This window comes from Vespa velutina, chromosome 2, assembly GCF_912470025.1.
Source record: "Vespa velutina chromosome 2, iVesVel2.1, whole genome shotgun sequence".
NCBI classification, from domain to species: domain Eukaryota; kingdom Metazoa; phylum Arthropoda; class Insecta; order Hymenoptera; family Vespidae; genus Vespa; species Vespa velutina.
Window position 1 is genome coordinate 15,472,294 of NC_062189.1, and position 22,753 is coordinate 15,495,046.

A 22,753-nucleotide genomic window follows, 5' to 3' on the forward strand; every position below is an offset into this window, starting at 1 on the left:
CTTATATAATAGTCGAATTCAGTATACAATAGTAATCCACGAAAAGAAAAGCAAACTCTAACGACTTTTTTGCAAACGAATCACATCACCCTTCATTGACGAACCCTCCCGATTGGGACCCTGACTTATTGAGCTCTGACTCATTGTATCAGAACAATAGTGATTGCTTTTCTTATAATACTTATTATAGACCAAATAGTTATAAAGAAATATTAATTACTATTTTAGACAATTATAAAATTCTTTCACATTATCATATATTCATAAATAAAAATGAGATATAAGATATTTATATATATATATAATTAGAATTAAAGCACGATTATTTTATATTGCCTTAATAAAAATTCCAATATTTTTGTTTTTTGAAACAAATTTGAGGGGAAAAAATGTTTTTGAAATGTATATACAACAATATATATATATATATATATATATATATATATATATATACATATTATTAAATAATTATTATTCTTATGAAAAAAAAAAAGATATCAACTTGTTAAAGAGGTCGTAAGAATGGAAGACTAAAAGTGCACATAAAAAGAATGTAGGTCAACGACGATTCATATAGAACACATACAAGAATACCTTCACAATAGGGTTGCCATAAAATCTCCTATCGAGGATCGGTCATCATCCAGCAAAGGGGTGGTTGTACCCTCGAGTGGTTTACCGAGTTTCTTTTGGTGGGGAGGACTTGTTCGCGACACGATGTACACGTGACGACGATCGCCCTGTCGGCGTCGGCGTCGAAGGGGTTAAGCGACAAGACTAGCCACCCCTACGAAAGCTTTCCACATGTACACCGCTCGTGGCCACGTGAGGTGTGTTTCTTGCGCGATCCTCGAAAATGTCGGCCCTCGATCACGGTTGAAAAAGCTTACGCGCCAAAAGGATTGTACGAAAAGCGTTGAATGGCCGATTCATTTCGGGGATGAATTATTTTTGGTGAATTGACGGGAATGAGTTTTCTATTTTAAAGAATAAGTTAGAAAGACAGAGAAAGAGAGAGAGAGAGAGAGAGAGAGAGAGAGAGGGATTAGAAAAAAGTGGATAAATTTTCGAATACGTAAAACATGCGTTATTCGTGGACTCTGACATCCTGAATGAAATTATTATCAGGTAAGCATTTCATTTTTTGTTTGTATTCATTTTTTTTTATACAATATCTTTAACATAAATTCTTTTTACGTAATTTAAGATGAAACTTTTTTGCTCATACGTATCTCAAAAAAAAAAAAAAAGAGATACCGAAAAAAAATAAAATTTGAATAAATTTAAATAATAAATCTTTCTCACAAATTTCATTGACACAAACAAGCGATTTAGTTACGTTATATTCGTAATATATTTTATCGTTAGGATTTATAAAATCATGAATATCACTTTTTATTCAACTACCCGAATTACTATCATTCCGTGAAGAAAACAAGATTAAATTGTTTTCCATTATTTTTAATTTTATTTCGACGATTAGAAACACGCTTCTTGGTACATCGACAGGCCGATGCCGAGGTTACATTCATCACGAGCTGAGATATTTGATCGCCCCACATTTTGCTACGCGACAGCTGTTGACTTTTTAATAATTGCATTCAGCGCTATCAAATCTTTACTCTTTTCGTATTTAATCAAAAAGAAAATCATCACTTTCATTCTTGCCTACGACATATGATCGATATTTATAAAAGACAATAATTAAGGTTTTATGTTATCGTTTAAACAGTTTTCTATAAAACTTCTTGAAAAATTGAACAAAATTATCTTTTTATGTGATAAATCCTTGCTCAACAAGTTTTTAGATGAATATAGTCGTGTTTAAAGAGGCTTACAAACCAGTCACGTTCTCACGTTGATTAATAATACATAATCATAGATGCATAGTCGTAGTTCCAATGTGCATTATATAACTAATGAATATTTATGTATCGACTCAACCGCTATATAGTATGTAAACCATCGTAAAAGAAGAAAAAAAAAAAAAAAAAAAGAAAACTATTATCGATCCAAGTCTACTGGACACTGACCGGCAAAAGCCCATTGAAGTATTATATTATACATGTTATTCGATCGAAACTTCCGGTTAAAGCTTATTATTGTTTGCGATTTTGATTATTCAAGAGAAAAGAAAAGAATTTTATCTTAATCATGATTGGAAATCGAATGTTTTTTTATCTTTTAAATTATATAATTATCTCCAATTCATTTTGCTACAATTAATGTTATCATTTAGAAAATTTAAAATACGTATAATTAATTTAAAAATACGTATATCATAAATTAACATAAATAAACATAATGATCATAGAAAACAAAAAATACATACCATAAACTTCCTACTAAATAACTTATATCAAATATACTCATAACGTTTTATATATCTTATAATGTATGTACATCGAATGTTGTGTCCGATAGAAACGGTCGATGACCCACATTTGAATTTTTTCCGTAAACGATTATATCTACGTACATCTTATAATTTTATATATATATATATATATATATATATATATATATATATATATATATATACAATTATCCATAAAGAAAGCAATGAACATAAATAACTTTATTGTAATTCAATAAAACTGCTTATATAGTGTCACGTATAAACCTTATAAGATGTGATGATATAGCTTGTGCTTTAAGAATAGGTGTTTTAAGTGATAAGCAATTTTAACAAATAACGAGTGTAAAGCAAGCCATAAGCCTTTCTTTGAATTTAACATGAAACGATGAGCATCGTCGCTCTTAATAAGCAAATAATAATAATCTACTTCTAAATTGATTCATTTGATAAAATGAAAAAGTGTTAGTAATAAAAAAATAAAATGACAATAATGAGTGAAAAAGCGTCAGGTGCAATTTTGTAAAGATGTACATAACGATTACTTACGACCTCATTTGACAAAATCGATGATCATATCATTATCAATAAGAATCATTCAACAAGTTCAATATATGTCAGTCATTTCTTTAAATATATCTAAACATATATGTTTAGATCAATTTATATCAATGAAACAGTTTCGGAAATAAATTGATAGATACCTAATGTTAAAACAAAACAAAAAGAAAAAGAAAAAAAAAAAAAAGAATTTCTTTTCGAAGCTATCATTTCTTTATTTTCACATAATCTTCTATCGACATTTTGCAAAAAGATATCAATTATAGATATTATGTATAAGTAGCCCTTTCGTTCTATCGTCCAACGATCGATATATTTCGTCGAGCGTGTATAGGTATTCTCAGAAATTACACAATACAATGAATCGTACAAAATGTATACTTTCATAAATTTTTTCTTTATTTTCATTGAGAAACTCATTGAGAAAACAATATTCGTTATTTTATTCATAATAATTATTCTCGTTATCGAAAGTATTCATTAACATAGAATTTCACAATTGAAAAGATTTAAAGAACATTTCGAAGAACTTTCACTTACAAATACTATTAAAGTTTTCTTGAAAAGTGATCATCAAGAATTGCCCTATCACGCACCTAAGTAACGGGTGAAGACCAAGTAACTCGTGTAAATAATTAGTGCATTCGATAAAGTGGAACGACTGTCGGACTTCACGAATGTTTCCTGATTCTTGCAATATTTAAAGAAGAAACAGAAAGTTCAACGTAACAAACTATCGATTTTTACTTTGACGACTTTTACGTAGGAAGAAAATGTACTAATGATCTATTACTAATCTATTACTAAACGTCTAAATGATAATCTTTACGTATTTTAATATTGAAATAATCAAGATTATTAATAAATCGTTTATATTTCAATGAAATTTATTGGTATGACTTTTTTTGTTTTGTTTTGTTTTTTTTTTTTGTAGAATGCCCCTTGTAGGAGCATGGTTAAAAATATGGATTTATTTGAGTTTCATCTTTGGATGGACAATAGGTGCACGACCACGATTTGATACTTCTACGGATATGGGATTGGTTTTGATACCAGCTGACGCGGAAGTCGATTCAGTTATATTTCGATTACGAGCTACCGATCAGGATGCAGATTTTCCTCTTATTTTTGAAATCACTGGTAACTTAATAAGTCTATATAGTATGATCTTGATCTAACTATCTAAAGAACGATTAAAAGTCAAAAGATTCTATTGAACGTAATATTTTCGTATCTTGCTTATGTCCACTAATGATATACTGCAAGATTACAAAGAAAAGAAAGGAAGTAACCTTCTAATTTTTTTTTTTTTTTCTTTTGATGACATATAGCAACAATTACACCAGTTGTGAGAATCGACAATCTGCCTTGTACGCTCTATAATAAAGTGTGCCAGGCTAATGTAATTCTAACGAAGCGTCTAATGCCTGGTCGTCTTCATGATTTCGCTGTAAGGGTTAAAGACTCGAAGGGTGACTCGAATTCAATGCAAGCGACCATTTCTGTCACGAATGCTACCACTCAACGTGATAAAATATTCCCGCACATTCCTTCTCTGATAATGGTACCCGAGGTAAAAGTTTTTGCACAAGTAATTGCACTTAGCAAATAGCAATGGATTTTACATCGACGATTATACATTTAATTATTTCAATTCTATCATATAATATCTAATTCTTCTAATTCGTTATTTCTTCGTATTTTTTTTCTTTATGACTATGATTAAAAAAAAATCATGAATCTATTAACGACATTTTGATAATAAATTTGTTTTTGTTAATAAATAAATTATTGCCAATTATTCATTTTTTTAAGGACACTAAACCTGGTAAGGAATTAGATTATCTTCTCGTTCGAGCTAACTCCTGGAGTGGTAAGCCAGTTTACATCGAATTATGGGTAAGTCCAATCAATATTTTTTTCTTGACAACTTTTACTTCGTACGTAAGGAGCAATAATAAAAGTTAACAATTGTTTTCTCAATATTTTCATAGCAACCGAAAGAATTGTTTACAATCAGACAACGACAAACACCATTGCAAACTCGAGGAGTTATAACGTTGATCGGTGAATTGGATTTCGAGACTCAATCCATGTATACTCTCACAATGTACGCGACGGTGGGTTTACTCAGTCATTTATTTTCGATAGAATTAATTCAAATCTAAGTAATTTCATTACTTAGGATCCTTACACAGAACCTGGAAAGGATACAAGAAATATTGCTGGTTTAAACGTCGTAGTTGTAGTCCAAGATGTACAAGATGTACCACCAATTTTTACTTTGGCACCACCTTTGACGAGGCTCAACAATTCTATACAACCTGTAAGATTTTAGATCATATTATTTTTATAATATATCCTTAAATTAATAATTATATGTAATTAGATTATATGTATATATATATATATATATATATATATATATATATATATATATACATCATTATTTTGTATTTTAATTGAATTTTAATTAAACTAAAATTCAGTTAAAGTTTATTTTATGATATAAGATTAGTGTCTATTTTTTATTATAAAAAAATTGATATAGATCACTTTTAAATATGATGTAAACAGGAATGGTCTATTTATTAAGAAATAAAATTCGATTTACAAGTTGTAATATCCTTTCGTGAGTCAATTCGTTTATCATTTTTACATATCAAAAAATATTTTTATCTTTCTTAGGGGGATATAATATTACGAGTTCATGCAGAAGATGGAGATAAGGGCGTTCCTCGAGAAATCGTATACGGTCTCGTGTCAGAGGGCAATCCTTTCACGCCATTTTTTAATATATCAGAAACGACAGGTGAGTAAACATAAAGATGAGTTTCTTATTTTACAAAAATAGTTTTAAATGTATAGAAAAGAGAACATACAAAGTAAATTCATATGTTTTCCTTTTAATAACGTAATTGGTCTATTCCTGTATGGAATGACCTAACTATTATCTTAATTATGATTTGTCTTACTTCTACTTGCCATTTTCTATTTGCTATTTTTACTCCTTATTTTATCACACAAGTTCGATTTTGTGAAAGAAGAAATTGAGATCTCATCTTACGATAATACGTTAATACAAAGATTGCCATGAGTTAAGATTGATTTGTACGATAAAGTTCAAAATTTCTTTTCTCGTAAAAGTAAGAAAAAAAAGAAAAGAAAAGAAAAAGGAAAAAAGAAAAAACTTGTATGATTCTTTTTCAAAGTACCTAATAAAAATGTACATTGTCACGTAGGAAATGAACTTACGACCGTAAGAAATCACTTCGAAAGATCGATATTGTTAAACGCGAATCTACTTTACGTCTTGGTCATTTTTGTTTGGAAATTCCGAATGACGTCTTTAATTTATGTCCGACACACACTACTGACCCGGTTTCCGTGAAAACCTTTCGACAATGACTAAAGACGGAAATTAATTCTCCGCCAGATCGACGCTTCTTTTTTTTTTCCTTTTTTCCTTTTTTCCTTTTTTTTTTTTTTTTTATCTTTCCACTATCCGTTGTTATCTTTCCGACAATGATTCATCGCTTTTCATGCATAAGGCGAATCGGAAAGAGAAAAGAAAATTACGCGCGTAATTTCGCGGTGATAGATAAAACGGATCGATACTCACCGACATCAAGAGTATATTTGCTTTTAAGGTAAGAGCAGGTAAGAGAACGAATTATATTCTCTTATATCGAGCTCTATTTTCAAATGAAATGCTTATTTAACATGAGTAAAAAAAAAGAAAAGAAAAAAAAAAATATATATATATATATATAATATGACAAAAAGTATCGCGAATAAGAAGTCAACGGAAGAATAAACTAATATGATATAACAAATATATGAAAAAAAAAAAAAAAAAAAAAAAAAAAAAAAAAAAAAAAAGTTGAGAAAATTAATGCATTAAATGAAATAGAACGTAACGTATTACCATTATGAATGAGAAATATAGTTGACCGTACGAGTTTATGCTCTAGACTTTTAATTAATGTGTCCTTTTACTTTCCCTTATCGCATTTAAAAAAAAAAAAAAAAAAAAAAAAAAAAAGAAAAAGAAAAAAAACGAGTTTCGAGATAAATTCGAAAGGGTACCTTCTTATCCGAGGTCATCGAAGCACTTGGATTTTTCGTCGAATGACCGTCCGTGCGAATGAATCATACTCGAGGTAAGAAGGTAACGAAAAGAAATGACCACGACGGTTCTGGCCAGTTTTACAAGCAAAAGTATCGATCGTAAGAAGGGTCACTCTCTGTTTTTCAAACCACGATGCTTATCTTTTCGTAGCAAGAAGCATGCGATATAATACATATACATACATACATATACACATGAATATGTATGTATTGTATACACGTACATACGTACATAGAAAGTTAACAATTTCTTGAGTCGATTTAGTCCGTTGTTGCCGTTACCTTAGCCGTTATCGTTACTTTACGTTTAAAGCCACGCGTCTTTGTTTTCTACCACCTTTACGTATTTAACTTCGAGTACGACACGCATTCAAACGAAAATTACTCTTATTGCTTTACGGCTTTCATGTTGTGAAAAAAATAAATTACTACATTAAAAATTGCACATTAATTATACGAGAAATAATACGATTTATATTTATAAATTTATATTCATTTTTAAATTAAAACAATAGAAAATTATTATCATTCATTATGTTAAAAAGTTTAAAGGCATATCTAGTTATTATTGTATTATAAAATCTCTCGTAAGTTATTATTTGATAAAACATATAAAACTTTGAAACGGATAATATGAATGTATTGTATAGTCATTGCTTTTCTGAAAATGTTCTTTAGTTACCAGCTATAGTCGTTCCAATTTATACAACGAATGAATGCTATAATTATATTAAAATCAGACCATATGTACGTACAAATGTAGAATATCCTGACAATAGTTTATAATTAATCTATAAAAAGAATAAGAAATCATTTCATTGATAATGTACTTCCTCATTCAGGAGAAATCGTTCTTGCCAGACCGTTGGAGGAACTAACACAAATCACTCACGTCGGTGCACCTGTCGTACTTAGCGTCGTCGCGGAAGAAATTAGAAGGACTCGGGAAGAACCACCTGCACAGGCAACCGTCGTTGAAGTTGGACTCTTGCTTGGAGAACCAGGAAATAGTCCGCCTTATTTCGAAAGTGACACGTCAGTATTTCAGACATTAAATTATTCCACTAATAATTCATATCTTTATTTAATGAGAACAATTATTTTAATATTTAGAAAAGATATATATATATATATATATATCTTTTCAATTTTATTAATTAGATGTTGGCCAGTATTATAAATACATATATTCACGATATTATCATTCGCAGTTACGTTACGGTGATAGATGAAAATCTAGAACCAGGAACTGTAATTAGTTTTGGCGATCAATATTCGACAAAAGTGCGAGACGAAGATATCGGTAAAGCTGGTGTGTTTGCGCTCAAATTAGAAAATAATAATGGCACTTTCGAAATTAATCCTACCGTTGCTGAACGTACCGCGGATTTCATTATTACGGTACGAGATAATACATTCATCGATTATGAAATATACAAAAGCTTGATATTCAAGGTAAATATGATTCTTTTAACGTTAGTTTTATTTATAGTAATAATCAGATTATTGTCAATGTATATATATATATATATATATATATATATATATATATATATATGTTATTCGATTAATTTTTATTCTAGATAGTCGCTCAGGAAATTGGTCCAGCTACGAATTTATCTACATCCGTACCGGTGACAATTTATCTACGAGATATCAATGATAATCCGCCAGTTTTTGAACAAGATTCTTACGAGGTGACATTATCGGAAAATGTTACAGCCGGTACACGTGTCGTACAGGTAAAAACATTAATTGCAGATAAAAATGTGAAAAGACGATGAATGAAATAAAAGTAGAATTTTCGTTTAAAAAGGTACACGCTACCGACAAAGACACAGGAGATTTCGGTAGTATACAGTATACTCAGATAATCGGTCAAGGTAACGAAGCATTTACAATGGATTCTGATAGAGGATTAATAACGGTAGCTATGGGATCTTCTTTGGATCGTGAGATCGCATCTAGATTGGAATTATCGGTCGAAGCACGAGATGAAAATGGCAAGGGCAATCGAGGTGTCGTACCTTTGATAATCAATTTGATCGATGTAAACGATAACGTGCCGATATTCGAGAGAAGTATTTATATGTTCTTTTTAAATTCTGATTTGACTAATTTCACAACATCGGCCATGATAAAGGTAATTCAATTATATATCATTTAATTTTATTATTCTTAATCCAATAGAAAGTAAATCATCATTGATAAATTTGTACGTTATAATAATGAAAAAATTAAAAATGTATATTTATATTTCTTAGGCTACAGATGCGGACGCTGAACCACCGAACAACGTGATCAGATACGAGATCATTCACGGAAATTACGAGAATAAATTCTATTTAAATGAGATCACCGGTGAATTGATTTTACGATCGCCCATTACAAAAGTTAGAAGAAAGAAACAAAGTACTGCCGGGAGATTATCTAACAAATCGCAAAAAGAATTACATAGAGACGATAATACGAAAGAATTGATACTAAAGACGATAACAACAACGCCGACTAATCATGGAGTATCAAAACCATCCAATAGGAGTGAATTATTAAGAAAAATTCGAGAATCTGTTAAAACTCGAAAAAAACGAGAGGACGACGACGCTCTTTATACTTTAACAGCTAGAGCATACGATCTTGGTAATTTTTAAATGTACATGAATACTTTCACAATAAGATATCAAAAATATTATTGTTCTTTTTTTTAAATGTTTTTCTTTTTTTTCTCTCTCTTTTTTCTTGTTTTTTTTTTTTTTTTTTTTTTTTTTTTTTTTTTTTTTTTTTAACATATCGAACAATCACAGGCGTACCACATTTGTCGAGTTTAACACAAATAAAAATAATGAGTGGTAGTGCAGCAGAGGATCGTATCGTAACGTTCGTTTTACCAGAAGAACATCCAGATCCAGTGAAAACTGCGAAAACATTGGCTACGATCACAGGTGCAAAAGTAATCGTTCAAGACATTCGTCCATACGTGACAACCAACGACACATCTAATATGTCAAGCGACGCTAAAAAGTTAGTTCTATAGCTATTTCAAATATTTATAAAGAAATATCGTTCTCTATTACCGATCATTCGAATGATTTTAGGAGTATCGTTGTTGCACGAGTAGAAAAAAGTACTTCCTTCGTGGACATAGAAAAAATTCGAGAAACTTTAGCGGCTAACGGAGTTGGTATAATAAATGGTACAATAATGATGCCTGACTCAACCGGAAAAACAATGATAAATAATATCACTAATACTGTTACTAATGTGAAAAACGAAGAAGTTATAGTGAGTATAGTTTGAATAATGTTTATGATGTAATATATCTATTGTTTGATTCAAGATTATTTGTTGGATTTAATATTATTAATTTCCATTATTATTATTATTATTATTATTTTTATTATTTTTATGAAGATTTATTTTTGCTATATCTATACGTCAGTATGATGAACTTTTTTCATTTTTTTACGTTGATTTCATATTTCCGGAAAAATAAGAAGGCAGGATTTTGTTTCAGACGGTGTACAAAGCTGAAAATAAAATACTTTTCTGGTTGCTCATCATTTTGGGCTTATTGATGCTCCTTGCTATCGCTGCTTTGATCATTTGTTGCATTTGTCCTGGCTGTCCTTTTTACATGGCACCTAGAAAACGTCGAGTACAATCATCGGAAACTTTAATCGTCCGATCGGACGGAAGACCGAAGAGACATCTTCATCGAAAGCAACCGACAATCGTTCATGGTAACTAAATCGGAAGACATCCATCTCTACGAGTTCGTGAACTATTCACAAGTTCACTTTGATTTATCTATTAAGATTTAAAATTATATAATATGAGATACATATACATATACATATATATATATATATATATATATATATATATATGTTCTATAACGATCGAGTGTGTTTGAATAATTATACTGCCATATATATATATATATATATATACATAAATAAGTTAGCATTTTATAAATACGTAAGATTTATAGCGATTTATTCCGCATAAAAGTTCCTGATTGTTCAAAGATATTTTATCTGTATAAGCAATTTTATATATCTCTATCTTGTTTATATCAAATTTTGTAATATCACGATCAACGATTTGCAATGTGTATTACTTGTGTTACTTTCGATCGATCGAAATAGATATATTACAATCACATTATAGGAATCACTTTTATATATTCTTATTTTTATATATTCTATATAATGTCAAACCACAGATAATCTTTATACATAATAAAATTGAAAATTTCGTGATAAGAAAAGAAGTTCATATCTAAGGTTATATGTTTCTAGTAACCAATAATCAAGAAAGGAAGCAAGCGTGGAGTGCCGATCCAACTCGAAGAAACTGGCAATTCAATCGACGAAACGTGAAAAATTGTGGCCTGTCTTCTCTACCGGGTGACGTAGCTTATATTTCGACACACGCGAATGAAGGACGAATGAACGTGGAATCCTCGAGACAACGAGATGATCTGATTTACGATAATTCCAGAAGAATTACTGGACAAGATCGAATGTACGTTGAGGATATCGAGAGTATAAAAATGCGAGATTATCAAATGGACGATGGTGTAGATTCTTTACAACGCGATGAAATCGAACGTAGCTCTGATCATCCTCGACAAAGTTATAGATACGAACAAGAGCAAGATATAAACGATGATAGAACGATCAGGGAACAACATTTTTATCGCGAAGGAAATGCCGAGATATTGCGATTGGTGACAAGAGGAGGAGAAACCGAGGACAATGTTATCCAACATCATGGTACAACCATAATCGTAGACGGCAAGGATATTCTTCTTAAAAGATTTATGGAAGATCAAAAAATAAGACAAGAAGCATCGATTCAGGATATCGATGGTACACGAAGTATAGAATCGACTCAAAGAATCCGCGAAACGACTCATCAGCAACCAGAGATTATACTTATACCACAAACTTTAAATATCGCTCATAGTCAGCACGTAGATGAAAGTGGTCCAGGTGTACAGAAATTAATTATCGATCGTATAGATTACGAGGATACTCCTAAAGAAAAAGTTATTCATATTTCTGACAATGTACAATCTATCAGGCAAGAATCTACAATCGTTGTTGGTGGTGGTGGTGGTGGTGGTGCTTCTGAAAGTACAGATAAACCAACGATATTAAATAAAGATAACGTACAATCCGTTAACGTTCAATCTTACTCGTTTCATGATGTAGAATTGGCACGACAAAATGCTTTGCTGACTAGACTTTTATTGGAACGTGAAACCAGAGCGAGTGGTCCTGCCATGATGGATTCTACGAGTTACTTGGAGACTCAAAGTTTACCTGGACAAGTAGCTATTGCAACTCAAACCGATAGAACTGCTGCTACTCAAACTGAAAGACATGTGAGAAGTAGAAGTGACAATGATGAATCCGAGGATGAGTCAAGGATAAGGAAAAAGATGAAAACTAAGAAGAGATACGAGAGTGACTCAAAAAGAACAAGAACTTTGTGGATGAAGTCACCGATAGAAGAAGAACGAAGTCCCTGTTTTGATAAACGTTTAAGTATTCTTCGAAAGAAAGTTAAAGAGGTCAAAGATGGAAGAAAGATCTCAATAGAGCCTGAAGTTCTTCGTGAGATATCCGACTCTTTAGATGATAATGGTAGTTCTGGTAAAGGAGACGATAAAGAGACAAAAACTTACGAAAGATCGACGGAAGAGACGAGTATCAGATATGAAATATTAAACGAAGAGGACAATGGTAGTCCTTCGTCAATCGAAATCTCGAAAGGTAAATTTGATAAGGCTTTTGCCGAAAAGACGCATCATCATCGTAGCCGTGATGATCGAAAAACAAATGTCACCGAATCAACTTCTTCTTCGGAACTCAAAGAAAAGATCGAAAAGCATACGGAAAAACAAATAACCAGTCCAAAGAAGGAGATCAAAAAGAGCCAAAAGAAAACGGAAGGTAAACCTACTTTTCGGATATTGGAAAGGGAGATTACATTGTTGACAAAGAAACTCAGCAAATTGGGCGAAAAAAAGAGTCAGGAAAGTACGAGAGGTGGAAGTACATTTCAGGAAAAAACTACTACTACTACTACTAGTACGAAAAAAAGTTTAAAAAAGGACGTAGATCAAAAGACGTCCAAAAGAACAGAAGATTCGAGCAAGCATAGAATTAAAATATCAACAGAACAGCCGACTCCTAGCACGTCGAAAGCTACAGAACAAGGTACGAATCAACGAAAGGAAGAAAGTACAACCAAACTGAGACACAAGTTAAAGTATCAGCAAGTTCAAGTTACGAGTACAGGAAGTTCAGAAATAGAGGACACTCATGAAAGATCGAGAAAAGAAAGTTCCGAATCGAATCAAGAAAATGTTAAAGAAAAGCAACTATCTACGATTCATTCTAAAATCAAAAGACAATCTCACGTGGAAGATCAGAAAGAAAATCTCGCGTTAAAGGATCAAGAAAGTGAGAAACAAAAGGAATTTTCGAAAGAACATTCGAAGTCTAGGAAATTGGATAAATCGATAAGCCATTCTCAAAAAGAAAGTTTATCGGAGGAATTTAGTACAAGTACTGGTTCCGATCGAATGGAAAGCAAAAAGGAGTTGGGTCCTCGTCGTAATTTCGATAAAAGAACAAGTACAAGCTCTTCTGATAATGTTCCGAGACAAATGGGTCAACGAAAATCGAGAAAGATGCGGGTAAACCAAACTGAAAAAATTTCCGATATTTCGTTAAAGGATACCTCGGAAAAGGAGGATACTGAAAAACACAAAACGATTATGGACGATAGAAATGTTAAAAAGAAATCGAAATTAGTTAAAATGCATGCAGATGGAAAAAAGAAAGTTATGAGTGATTTAGAAAGTACAAAAGAGGATGATCGAGTGATATCATTGAGAGAAGTATTAAAAGATTTCGTAGGTTTTGGACGTATCAAAAAAGAAACGAGTGAGGAACAAGCATTTACCGATAATTTCGAGGAAATACCGAAGGAAATCGTTAAATCTTCGCAGGAAAGTGATAATATTACGATCGATGAAAAAGTAACAAGTAAATTAGAAACAAAATCGTCGGAAGAATCAATAAAATATGATCTTCCAGATACAGAGAAAGAGGAAGTTAAAAAATTTAAAAATGATACGGACCAAAAGATCGAAATCGTTGACGTTCCTTCGAAGGATATTGAAGAAGATACAAAAAGTAAAATAAAAGAAGATAAACAAGCTTACGAAATAGGTGAAATCGATGAACGTTCCATAGATAAAAAGAAAACCGTAGAAGATTTTATCGAGGAATTACAAAAAGAGATCTATAGATCTCGTATATCGGATAAAGAAAAAAGCGAAATTGCTATTACTTCGAGCGTGTCCCCGATCGATAAAATCTTATCAAAAACTACAATAATACCTAGTACGTCTACGGATATAATCCATGAGAAAGTATCTTCGTCAGATAAGATTGATAAAATTGATTTCAAGAATGGAACAGAAGTAACAAAAAAGGAAGATGAAATAACTACGAGGAAAGATATCGAGAAATCTTTCGAAACGAAAAATAAGGATGATTTGTCTGTAAAAGATAGTGAAACAATTCCCATGATCGTAAATATTGAAAAAGAAGAAAAAAAATCATTTGAACAATCTGCAAAGATAGATAGTGAAATCGGAATGAATTTAATTGAAATTACTGATAAGAATTTGCAATTTACGTTATCAAAGGACGACGATAAAGTTAAAGAAACCGAAGATAAACCAAGTTCGTCTAAATCTCTAGACGATAAAGATACGAAGAAATTTGAAACGAAGGATGTGAAAAAAGATACAGAAGATAATTCGATAACAACGAATGATCCAAGATCTCCTATGGACACGACGAAAATGATTGAAACGGTTTTAGAAATCGCGAGTAAACGTAGTTTACCGGAAGTAAGTGACATGGATAAAAAGTTCGATCTTAAGGACTCGTCTAGTGTAAAAAGTGAAAAGGATTATGAGCATATAGAATCATCTATAATCGATAAAAATATGAAAAATAATGGTAAAAGAGATTCGATTCTTGTTAGTGCGGAAGTGCATGTTGGACAAATTCCTGAAGAAATTATGGACGATAGTGATAAAACTAAAGAGATTTTAATTGATCAACAAGATAAAGATAAAATCGATATATCTGTCTGCGGAGAAGATAAAAAAAGTTTCATTGAAGAAAGTCAAATTAGAACATCGCCGGTTAAAGACATTTCAAAATATCTTGAAATGAAAGATACAGAAATTATTGCCGACAAAGATATATCAATAAAAGATATTAAACAAAGTAGTATAAATGTAGAGGAGGAAGGTACTGAAAGATCTCAAATAAAGACAGAAGACACGATATTAAAGAAGGAGGAAGAAGGAACGCAAAGCGATGAAATCGATATAAAAAGAGACGAAAGTGATAAAGAAAAGCAAGAATTAGAGACGACTTCGATCGAATTAACTAAAGACAAGAATGATGATAAAAAAGATATAAAATCAGAACCTTTAAAGAATGAAGTTACGAAAGATTTGACATCTCCAAAAAACTTGAAAACACATGAAAAGCAAAAATTAGAAGAAATAAAAATCACAAGTCTACCTCTGAATAAACCGGAACTTCCAATATTATCGGACATAGAAGATCGATTAATCAGCCAAAAGGAACAAATGGAAATGAAAATAGTCGAAGAATCAAAGGATTCTATAGATGATACGAATCCAATTGATCCTATTAGAGTGGAAAAACCATTGAAACCTTCTTCGCCGATCAAAATATTAGAACCATTGAGTCCCCAAGAAGAACCCAAGATACAAACTGATACGATAGATATCGATATAGAGAAAGAAAGTATACCATTCGTTGATATCAGCGTGATCAAATCTATAGAGGAATTAAAATTTGACGAGATAACTCAATCGCGGTCAAAAGATAAGGATTTTTCTGAGAAAGAAACCACAGTTTTGTTGGAGGACAAAGGTAATCAAGGTAATGTAATTAAATTAAAGATGGAAGAGGACCAAAAGGAAAAAGAAGATCCAAGTAAACAAGATAAGGTCGTTCGTAAAAGCCCGGATGAGACGAGCTTACAACCTGGAAATGTATTTGCAAAGGAAGAACTTCTAAAGAGGACGGAGGAATACGAAAACGTAAGCCCTACAATTTTTACGAGCATTATCGATACACCGGAAGATTCTGATGAGAGTGACTCATCCAGTGATATTTCCAGGAAAACAACACTGACCACGAGACCGTACCAAACGCCTCGACATCGCGCTAAGGACGTATCTGAAAAAGAAACCCTTTCGATGGAAATGATCGAAAGTGTATCTGACGTTGATAATATGGAATTGAGGGTTGAAAAGTTGAAAGATGAACATGGCGAACATCAAGTAATCGATGTAACTATGGACGTTATACAAAATCTTCCTACTGTATCGCACGAGACAATGGAGCCTAAAAAAGACGATTTAAACGATAAAAATATCGAGATAGATGAGAAATCTAAGGAGTCAATCGAAAAAAGTTCACCTCTTATACAAAAAACATCAAGTATAGTTATTGAAAATCAAGAAAAAAAAGCTAGTTCACAAAAAGCGAAGGATATAAAGGATTTGGATAATACAAAAACGACGATAGTAAAAGATGATTCGAAGATGGAAAAGGACGATAAATCTGATGAGATTAAGGACAAACGAGTAGAAAAATTAGAAAAGGATACAAAAGGAGGAAAGCAATATCCAGAACGTTCGAAAGTCGTGGCTCGTAAAGAAAAGAAAAATGTTTCAGAGGAAGTAACCGAAATTAAAAAGGATCCATCTTTGGGAAAAACATTTCGTCAACCTAAACGTCGTCCATCCAAACCGACTGAAGGTCAAGCGGAGAAAAATTTGGAGAAAAAATCAGAAAAAGAAAAAATAACGGCAACGTCGAAGAAGACGGAGGAAGATCGATCGAGATCGAAAAAATCGAGATCGAGCAGTGGTGAGAAATCGTCGAGTTCACCAAAAACGGGTGACACCGAAAGTGGCAAGACTCGATCTAAATACATGGCTTGGTACACGAAGAAAAGAGAAGAAATGGAGAAAAAAAGGGAAGCTAAAAGAACCGAAGAACAGGACGAACAGGATCAACAGTTACCACGTTGGTTGAGAAGGAGTTTGGCTCATAAAAGATCGATTCCCGATGAGAAAAAAAAATTAGAGATTAAAACACCAGAAATAACACCAAGAACTAGACGCAAAGTGAAACCTTTGGTAAACGTTGAGTCTGAACAATTAAAGGCTATTGTTCGTCAAGGAAGAAAATTGAGAAAAGCCGAAGGTGAACAATACGAGGATCATCCGATACAAATTTTTGCCTCGACTCCACCCGCACCACCATCCGCACCACAGCCATCACTGACGGAATCAAAATATCCTCGTCATCATTTATTTCAACATTCCGAATATAAATATGAAAAAATACCAGCACCATTTTATCTTCATCCTCCGCCAGCACCACATCCCTCGCCGCAATTATCACCGGAACATTACGATTCAGAACGAACGACTGAATTCGTAAGACCGGATGTCGAACTTGATTCTGGTACCGGTGTATCGATGACATCAGGTCAGACGAGATTACGACATCAACAATTACTTGAGAAAAAGAGCGTCTTTGATATCGCTTACAGTGAAGCTGCACCGTCGCAATTAAGATCGGATAGTACAACGCCTCCTTCTTAATCAATCGGAAAGTGTAAAAAAATCCTGAAAAGAAACGAAAAAAAGGGAATCTTTTCCTTTTATAAATGTGCAATAAAATATACGATATTCGAGATATCGTGATATAAATGATATTAATTAAAGAAAAAATAAGTTACGTGAAAGAATTAAAGGAACGAATGAAGAGGATAGATACGTGGAGGGATATTTTGAATTTGAAATTTTAATAAAATGAATATAACGATATAAATTTCGATAATATTCAGGATGAAGTTGTCGATTTAAAGAAAATAAAAATTTATTAAAAATCGTGGCCTTTTAAAATATAGGTAAAAACATTCGTCGATATAAAATATTTCATCTAATATTTCTATATTCTCTCCTTGATTAATTTTCACTAAAAAATAAATTAATTATATCCATCGTATCGCGCGTGGTGTATCTTTTGTTATCACTACTGCCATCCGAAAAAAAAAAAATGATACGAATTAATTAATTATTAAGCACATCGCATCGATGACGAATTTTTTATTACGACTGTTAGCTCATTGTAACGGTGTTTGTATTAATCTTGTAAATACATGTGTATAAAAATTCTAATAATCTGTGTTAACGTAATCAATCGTCGATCCTTTTTACTTGAAATATATTTCATCTAAAATTTAATTCTCTGTTTATCGATGTAATAAATACGATTTTACATATGTATATTCAAATGTAAATCTAAGTCCCGCCGAAAGAGCTTCTGCTATTTCTACCATTCTGTTACAAAAATATCCTCGGTCTCTTGACTTTATCCACTTATCTTTCTCCAGTCAATTTGTTTGCTCTTTCTCTCTCTCTCTCTCTCTCTCTCTCTCTCTTTCATTCTCTCTTTCTCTCTCTTTTTTTCTCTCTTTCTTTATCTCTTTCTCTATTTATCTCTCGGTGTCATGTTCAAGAATAACTTAACTTCATTGATAAACTTATATAACTATCGATCGGATTTGCAACAGGTTTATATAGAAAGTATTATTGGATATATTTCATCATTAAATTAGATATATATGTATATATGTACTATATATGTATATATTTAAATTTCAATATACAAATATTAATAATAGTAAGTAATAATAAAAAATTTTCTACAAATATTATGAATTAAAAATATTCACCTTGAATGTACAAAATATCATTAATAATTTATATCATTCATATTAAAATATTTAATAATTATCAACGAATGTAGAAAATAAAAATTTTGTTAAATGACGATTATAACGTTATCGTATGCGTATTTGCGTATTTCTACGTGTGAGAAAGAAAGACAGATGATCGATGAAAATGACGAACTAAACTGAGAGAAAGAGAGAGAGAGAAAAAGAGAAAGAGAGACAGAGAGAGAGAGAGAGAGAGAGAGATCGAGTCGAGTGACGTAATCAGTAGCTCGTAATGACTTTTCTACGTTTCTTTTTTGCGTTTTCTTTACGTTCGCATTGACGTAAAATAGACGAATGAATGGCGTAAGAGATACGACAAAAATGTTGTGACGTTACCGATGCAACTAACCTACCGTAATCAAAAACATAATGATGGTGCATCAAACATAACCGGAGACTGGTAAATCTTTCCACGGGGATAACATGATATTGAAGTTGGTTGTTTCACTTCACTTTTCCAAGGCGAACCAATGTGTTAGTTCTACGGATGCATTTATAAAAGTAGCGACGAGAACGAATCGTCTTTATGTTTGCCTGTTTGTTGAGAACGATGATGGTTGGCCGTTTCGTGAAGACCTGGAAAATATTAATCCTAATATAGTCCTTGTCTCGAATCATCTCGATAATTATCTCGGTCTCTTCCCGACGATAATAATTAAAATATTAATTATTATTGTCAATTTATAAATCTAATAAATATTTTTTTTTTTTTCTTTTATAAGAGATCATAACGATGTAATTTTAAATGAATGGAACATTGTCTGGTAATTTTGATTGGAGTAATATATATTATTCTAAGGACAATGAAAATGTCATGCTTTACGATGTGACACGTCATTAGAATAATTGAAAAATAAATAACGAACGAAGAAATAGTTTGGATTATATTAATATTCTTAAAGAACATACGGATAATTTTAAAAATCATATTAGTTAAAAAGAAAAAAAAAATTAACATGATAATTCATTGGGATTGACTAACATAAATATTTGAGTATCAATAAACATTGAAAATGAAAATTCGATCCATGTTAATAGTTATATTACAAATTTTAATTGGAAACGTTTGCATGATAATTTCCTCTCTTTCTTTCTCTCTCTCTCTCTCTCTCTCTCTCTCTCTTTCTATATATATATATATATATGTAAATGTCATCGATATTATTATAAGTTAATGAATCCGATAAAAACAAACAATTTAATATATATGCATTCTTTATATTTATTTATAATTTAAATTGAAACATAAATAATTCAGTTATTTGTTTTCTCGTTTACATTTTGAAATTTATTTCCGATATTGAAATTGATTAAATATAAGAACGATTTATAAATCTTTTCGAATCGATGAAAAATGTATACATAATAAATAAAATTTGTCTAAAAATATAACGAAATTTTCGAGATCGAATAATTCTTGTTAAAGTAATAATAAAATAATAATAATTAATGAATTATATATTAATAATATAATAATAGTTGAATATACTGTTGCGATAGGAATGTCTAACATTTTTTTATCAAAACCTTTTTATGAAAAAAAAAAGGAATATATTTTAAATTTCACTATCTTATATGTACTAACACAGTTTATATAACTCATTAATTTATCTCTATGTACTTATTTAAGTACTTACTTAAAAATCCTCTCTAAGTACTTACTTAAAAATTCGAGGTAATTGCTTATTTGAAAAAAAAAAAAAAAAAAAAAAAAATAAAAAAAAAAAATAAAAAAAAATGCAAATTAAGAAAATTTGCTCGAATATTTCTTTGGACAAATTTTTGTTGTCGGAAGAAATAATAATAATTGTCAGAGAAAATTTTCGTTACTTATAAATGTTTAAAAAAAGAAAAATAAAAAGAAATGAAACAATGTTATCTCATAACGATGATGAGATCTCAAACGAGAATTTATGGGGTTCTCGTGGGATTGCTCTCCCGATACGGTCTCTTTTCTCTTACGAGTCTGACAGTTAATTACAAGGTTTTGTGTCCTGTGAAAACTATTCCCGTATGAACAATGGATAAATGTTAATTGTTGTTAATAAAGAGTCATACATGTTGCTGTTGCAACGGCGAGCAGAGCCGCGGAAGAGGCTGCACCTGTAGCAGCCGTGGGCGAAATGCAAACACACCTGAAACCTTTGACCTTTTCTATCGACTAGCTTGCTACCTCCCCTTACAGTAGCTTCTATCCTCTCCTTGCCCTAAACTTTCTTCGTAGCTTGTTGGTAACGATGAAGAAAAGTTTAAACGCCGAAATGTTTAAGTCGATTATGCGATCGTTCGTATAAATATATATGCAATATCATAAAAGATAATGATCATTCCATTGGATATATTTTGATATAATAATGAAATATTTTAAATATAAATTGCCGATAGTATATTGCTAAAAGATATTTTTTAACATTGTACACATTATACATGAACATATGAAAAAAAGTTTTTTATTTATTTTCGAAAAAATTATTATAAATTAAGTATACGTATTAAAATGTTAGAAGAATAAATTTTTAAAAATAAGAAAACAAAGGAAATAATTTTAGAATGAATTTATTCGAAAAGAAACACATAGAGATATTTAAATCATAATCCTTCGGAAACATTAATATGTACAATCAATGACGTACAAAAACTTTTTAGACGTTTCTTGTCACGTTACAGCAGAGAATATCTAAATAATTTATAAATAACGTATTATTTATTGGTTTAACTAAAAGCAATGAAAAAGAAACATGACAATATTTTTTAAATATATAAAATTAAATTAATTCATTTTTTTTTTTTTTTTTTTTTTTTTTTTTTTTTTCTTTTATTCTTTTTCTGTCGAAAAATTCTTTTCACTAGCGAAGCCGAGGGTACCATCATCTCGTAGCTACGTTCTTGTCCGATTTTGCATCAAAAGAAAGATCACGAAATATAATTAACGTCACGTTTGGTCATGTGTAAGTTTCAAATAGCTTTTACGAAGGTTTCGAACAAGGTTTGGCCCGCTCTTTAATGGCCATCAATCATTACCAAATTTTGGCAACGAGTCGGACAACACGGGCGACAGGACACCATCACCAAAGTAGAGTTCTCCGGGACCACGTTGGATGCTGGGGATAGGAAAGGGACGAGGAAGGGTGGAGGACGAAGGGGCCACCGAGAGAAACGGTAGAGTTGGTTCGATACTCCCGAAAAAGTTGGTCCTCTTGTTTGTGTAGAAACTTTCACGTGGAAAAGCTCGTTATTGTATAGGTGTGTGTGTGTGTGTGTGTATGTATGTGTTCGCGCATGTATATTGGTCTGTTTATATATACGAAGGTACGAAGTTCTTAACGAATTCGTTCTCTTACTACTACGTTCTTTTACCATTACGTCGTACTTTTAACAAGAATGTTTATCAAACATAGATAAGGAAAAAAAAGAAGACAGAAAAAATATGAAAAAAAATTATTTCAACGATGAAAACGTTAATAATATTAATGAAAATCAACGAAAATCATTTCTCAAAAAGTAACATTTGTTTATACGATCATTCATTCGAGCAATATCTGTGAATAATTTTAACATATTTACGAGATTATAATATAAGTTCATAAAAAAGAAAATTATAGCATAATTACATTTCGTTAATGAAGCCATCAGATTTAATGTTTCATTAATCATCGTCGTTCAATTCTCATCGTTATTCAGCATCAATGATAAATTATTAAAATAGTACGCTGGAAATCGTTTAGTTTTTGGGCGAATCGACGTTGAAACTTCGACGATAGGTACTCTACT

General features: G+C 31.3%; 2 protein-coding genes across 9 annotated transcripts in view; one reads left to right on the plus strand and one right to left on the minus strand.

Annotated features, from left to right (window-relative positions):
• Positions 1–659: 659 nt before the first annotated feature.
• Positions 660–18,586, plus strand: LOC124947258. The gene is made up of 16 exons (XM_047489163.1): positions 660–1,128; positions 3,852–4,057; positions 4,249–4,490; positions 4,733–4,816; positions 4,912–5,037; positions 5,103–5,243; positions 5,606–5,729; positions 7,891–8,083; positions 8,260–8,503; positions 8,632–8,790; positions 8,865–9,191; positions 9,313–9,688; positions 9,853–10,069; positions 10,144–10,330; positions 10,563–10,788; positions 11,350–18,586. Exons 2-16 carry the CDS (start codon positions 3,853–3,855, stop codon positions 17,799–17,801), a joined length of 9,303 nt encoding a protein of 3,100 aa, XP_047345119.1. The 5' UTR covers positions 660–1,128; position 3,852; the 3' UTR covers positions 17,802–18,586.
• Positions 17,719–22,753, minus strand: part of LOC124946645 (protein timeless homolog) — a 177,787-nt gene continuing 172,752 nt past the window's right edge. For 2 of the 8 annotated variants that reach the window (XR_007100147.1, XR_007100145.1), the window contains exon 29: positions 21,546–22,753. This exon is cut by the window's right edge and continues 34 nt beyond it. The gene's annotated coding sequence lies outside the window, so the exon portion shown is untranslated. Of the gene's footprint in view, positions 17,826–19,037; positions 19,559–21,543 lie in introns of those variants that run through there. The other 6 variants (XR_007100149.1, XR_007100146.1, XR_007100150.1 and 3 more) reach the window with 6 other exon arrangements.

Excerpts from the sequence above, each read along its gene's own strand:
- LOC124947258 (XM_047489163.1), top strand. The coding sequence starts at position 3,853 with ATGCCCCTTGTAGGAGCATGGTTAAAAATATGGATTTATTTGAGTTTC. Across the intron at positions 5,730-7,890 it reads TAATATATCAGAAACGACAG|GAGAAATCGTTCTTGCCAGA; the intron begins GTGAGTAAACAT and ends TTCCTCATTCAG. Across the intron at positions 10,070-10,143 it reads ATGTCAAGCGACGCTAAAAA|GAGTATCGTTGTTGCACGAG; the intron begins GTTAGTTCTATA and ends GAATGATTTTAG.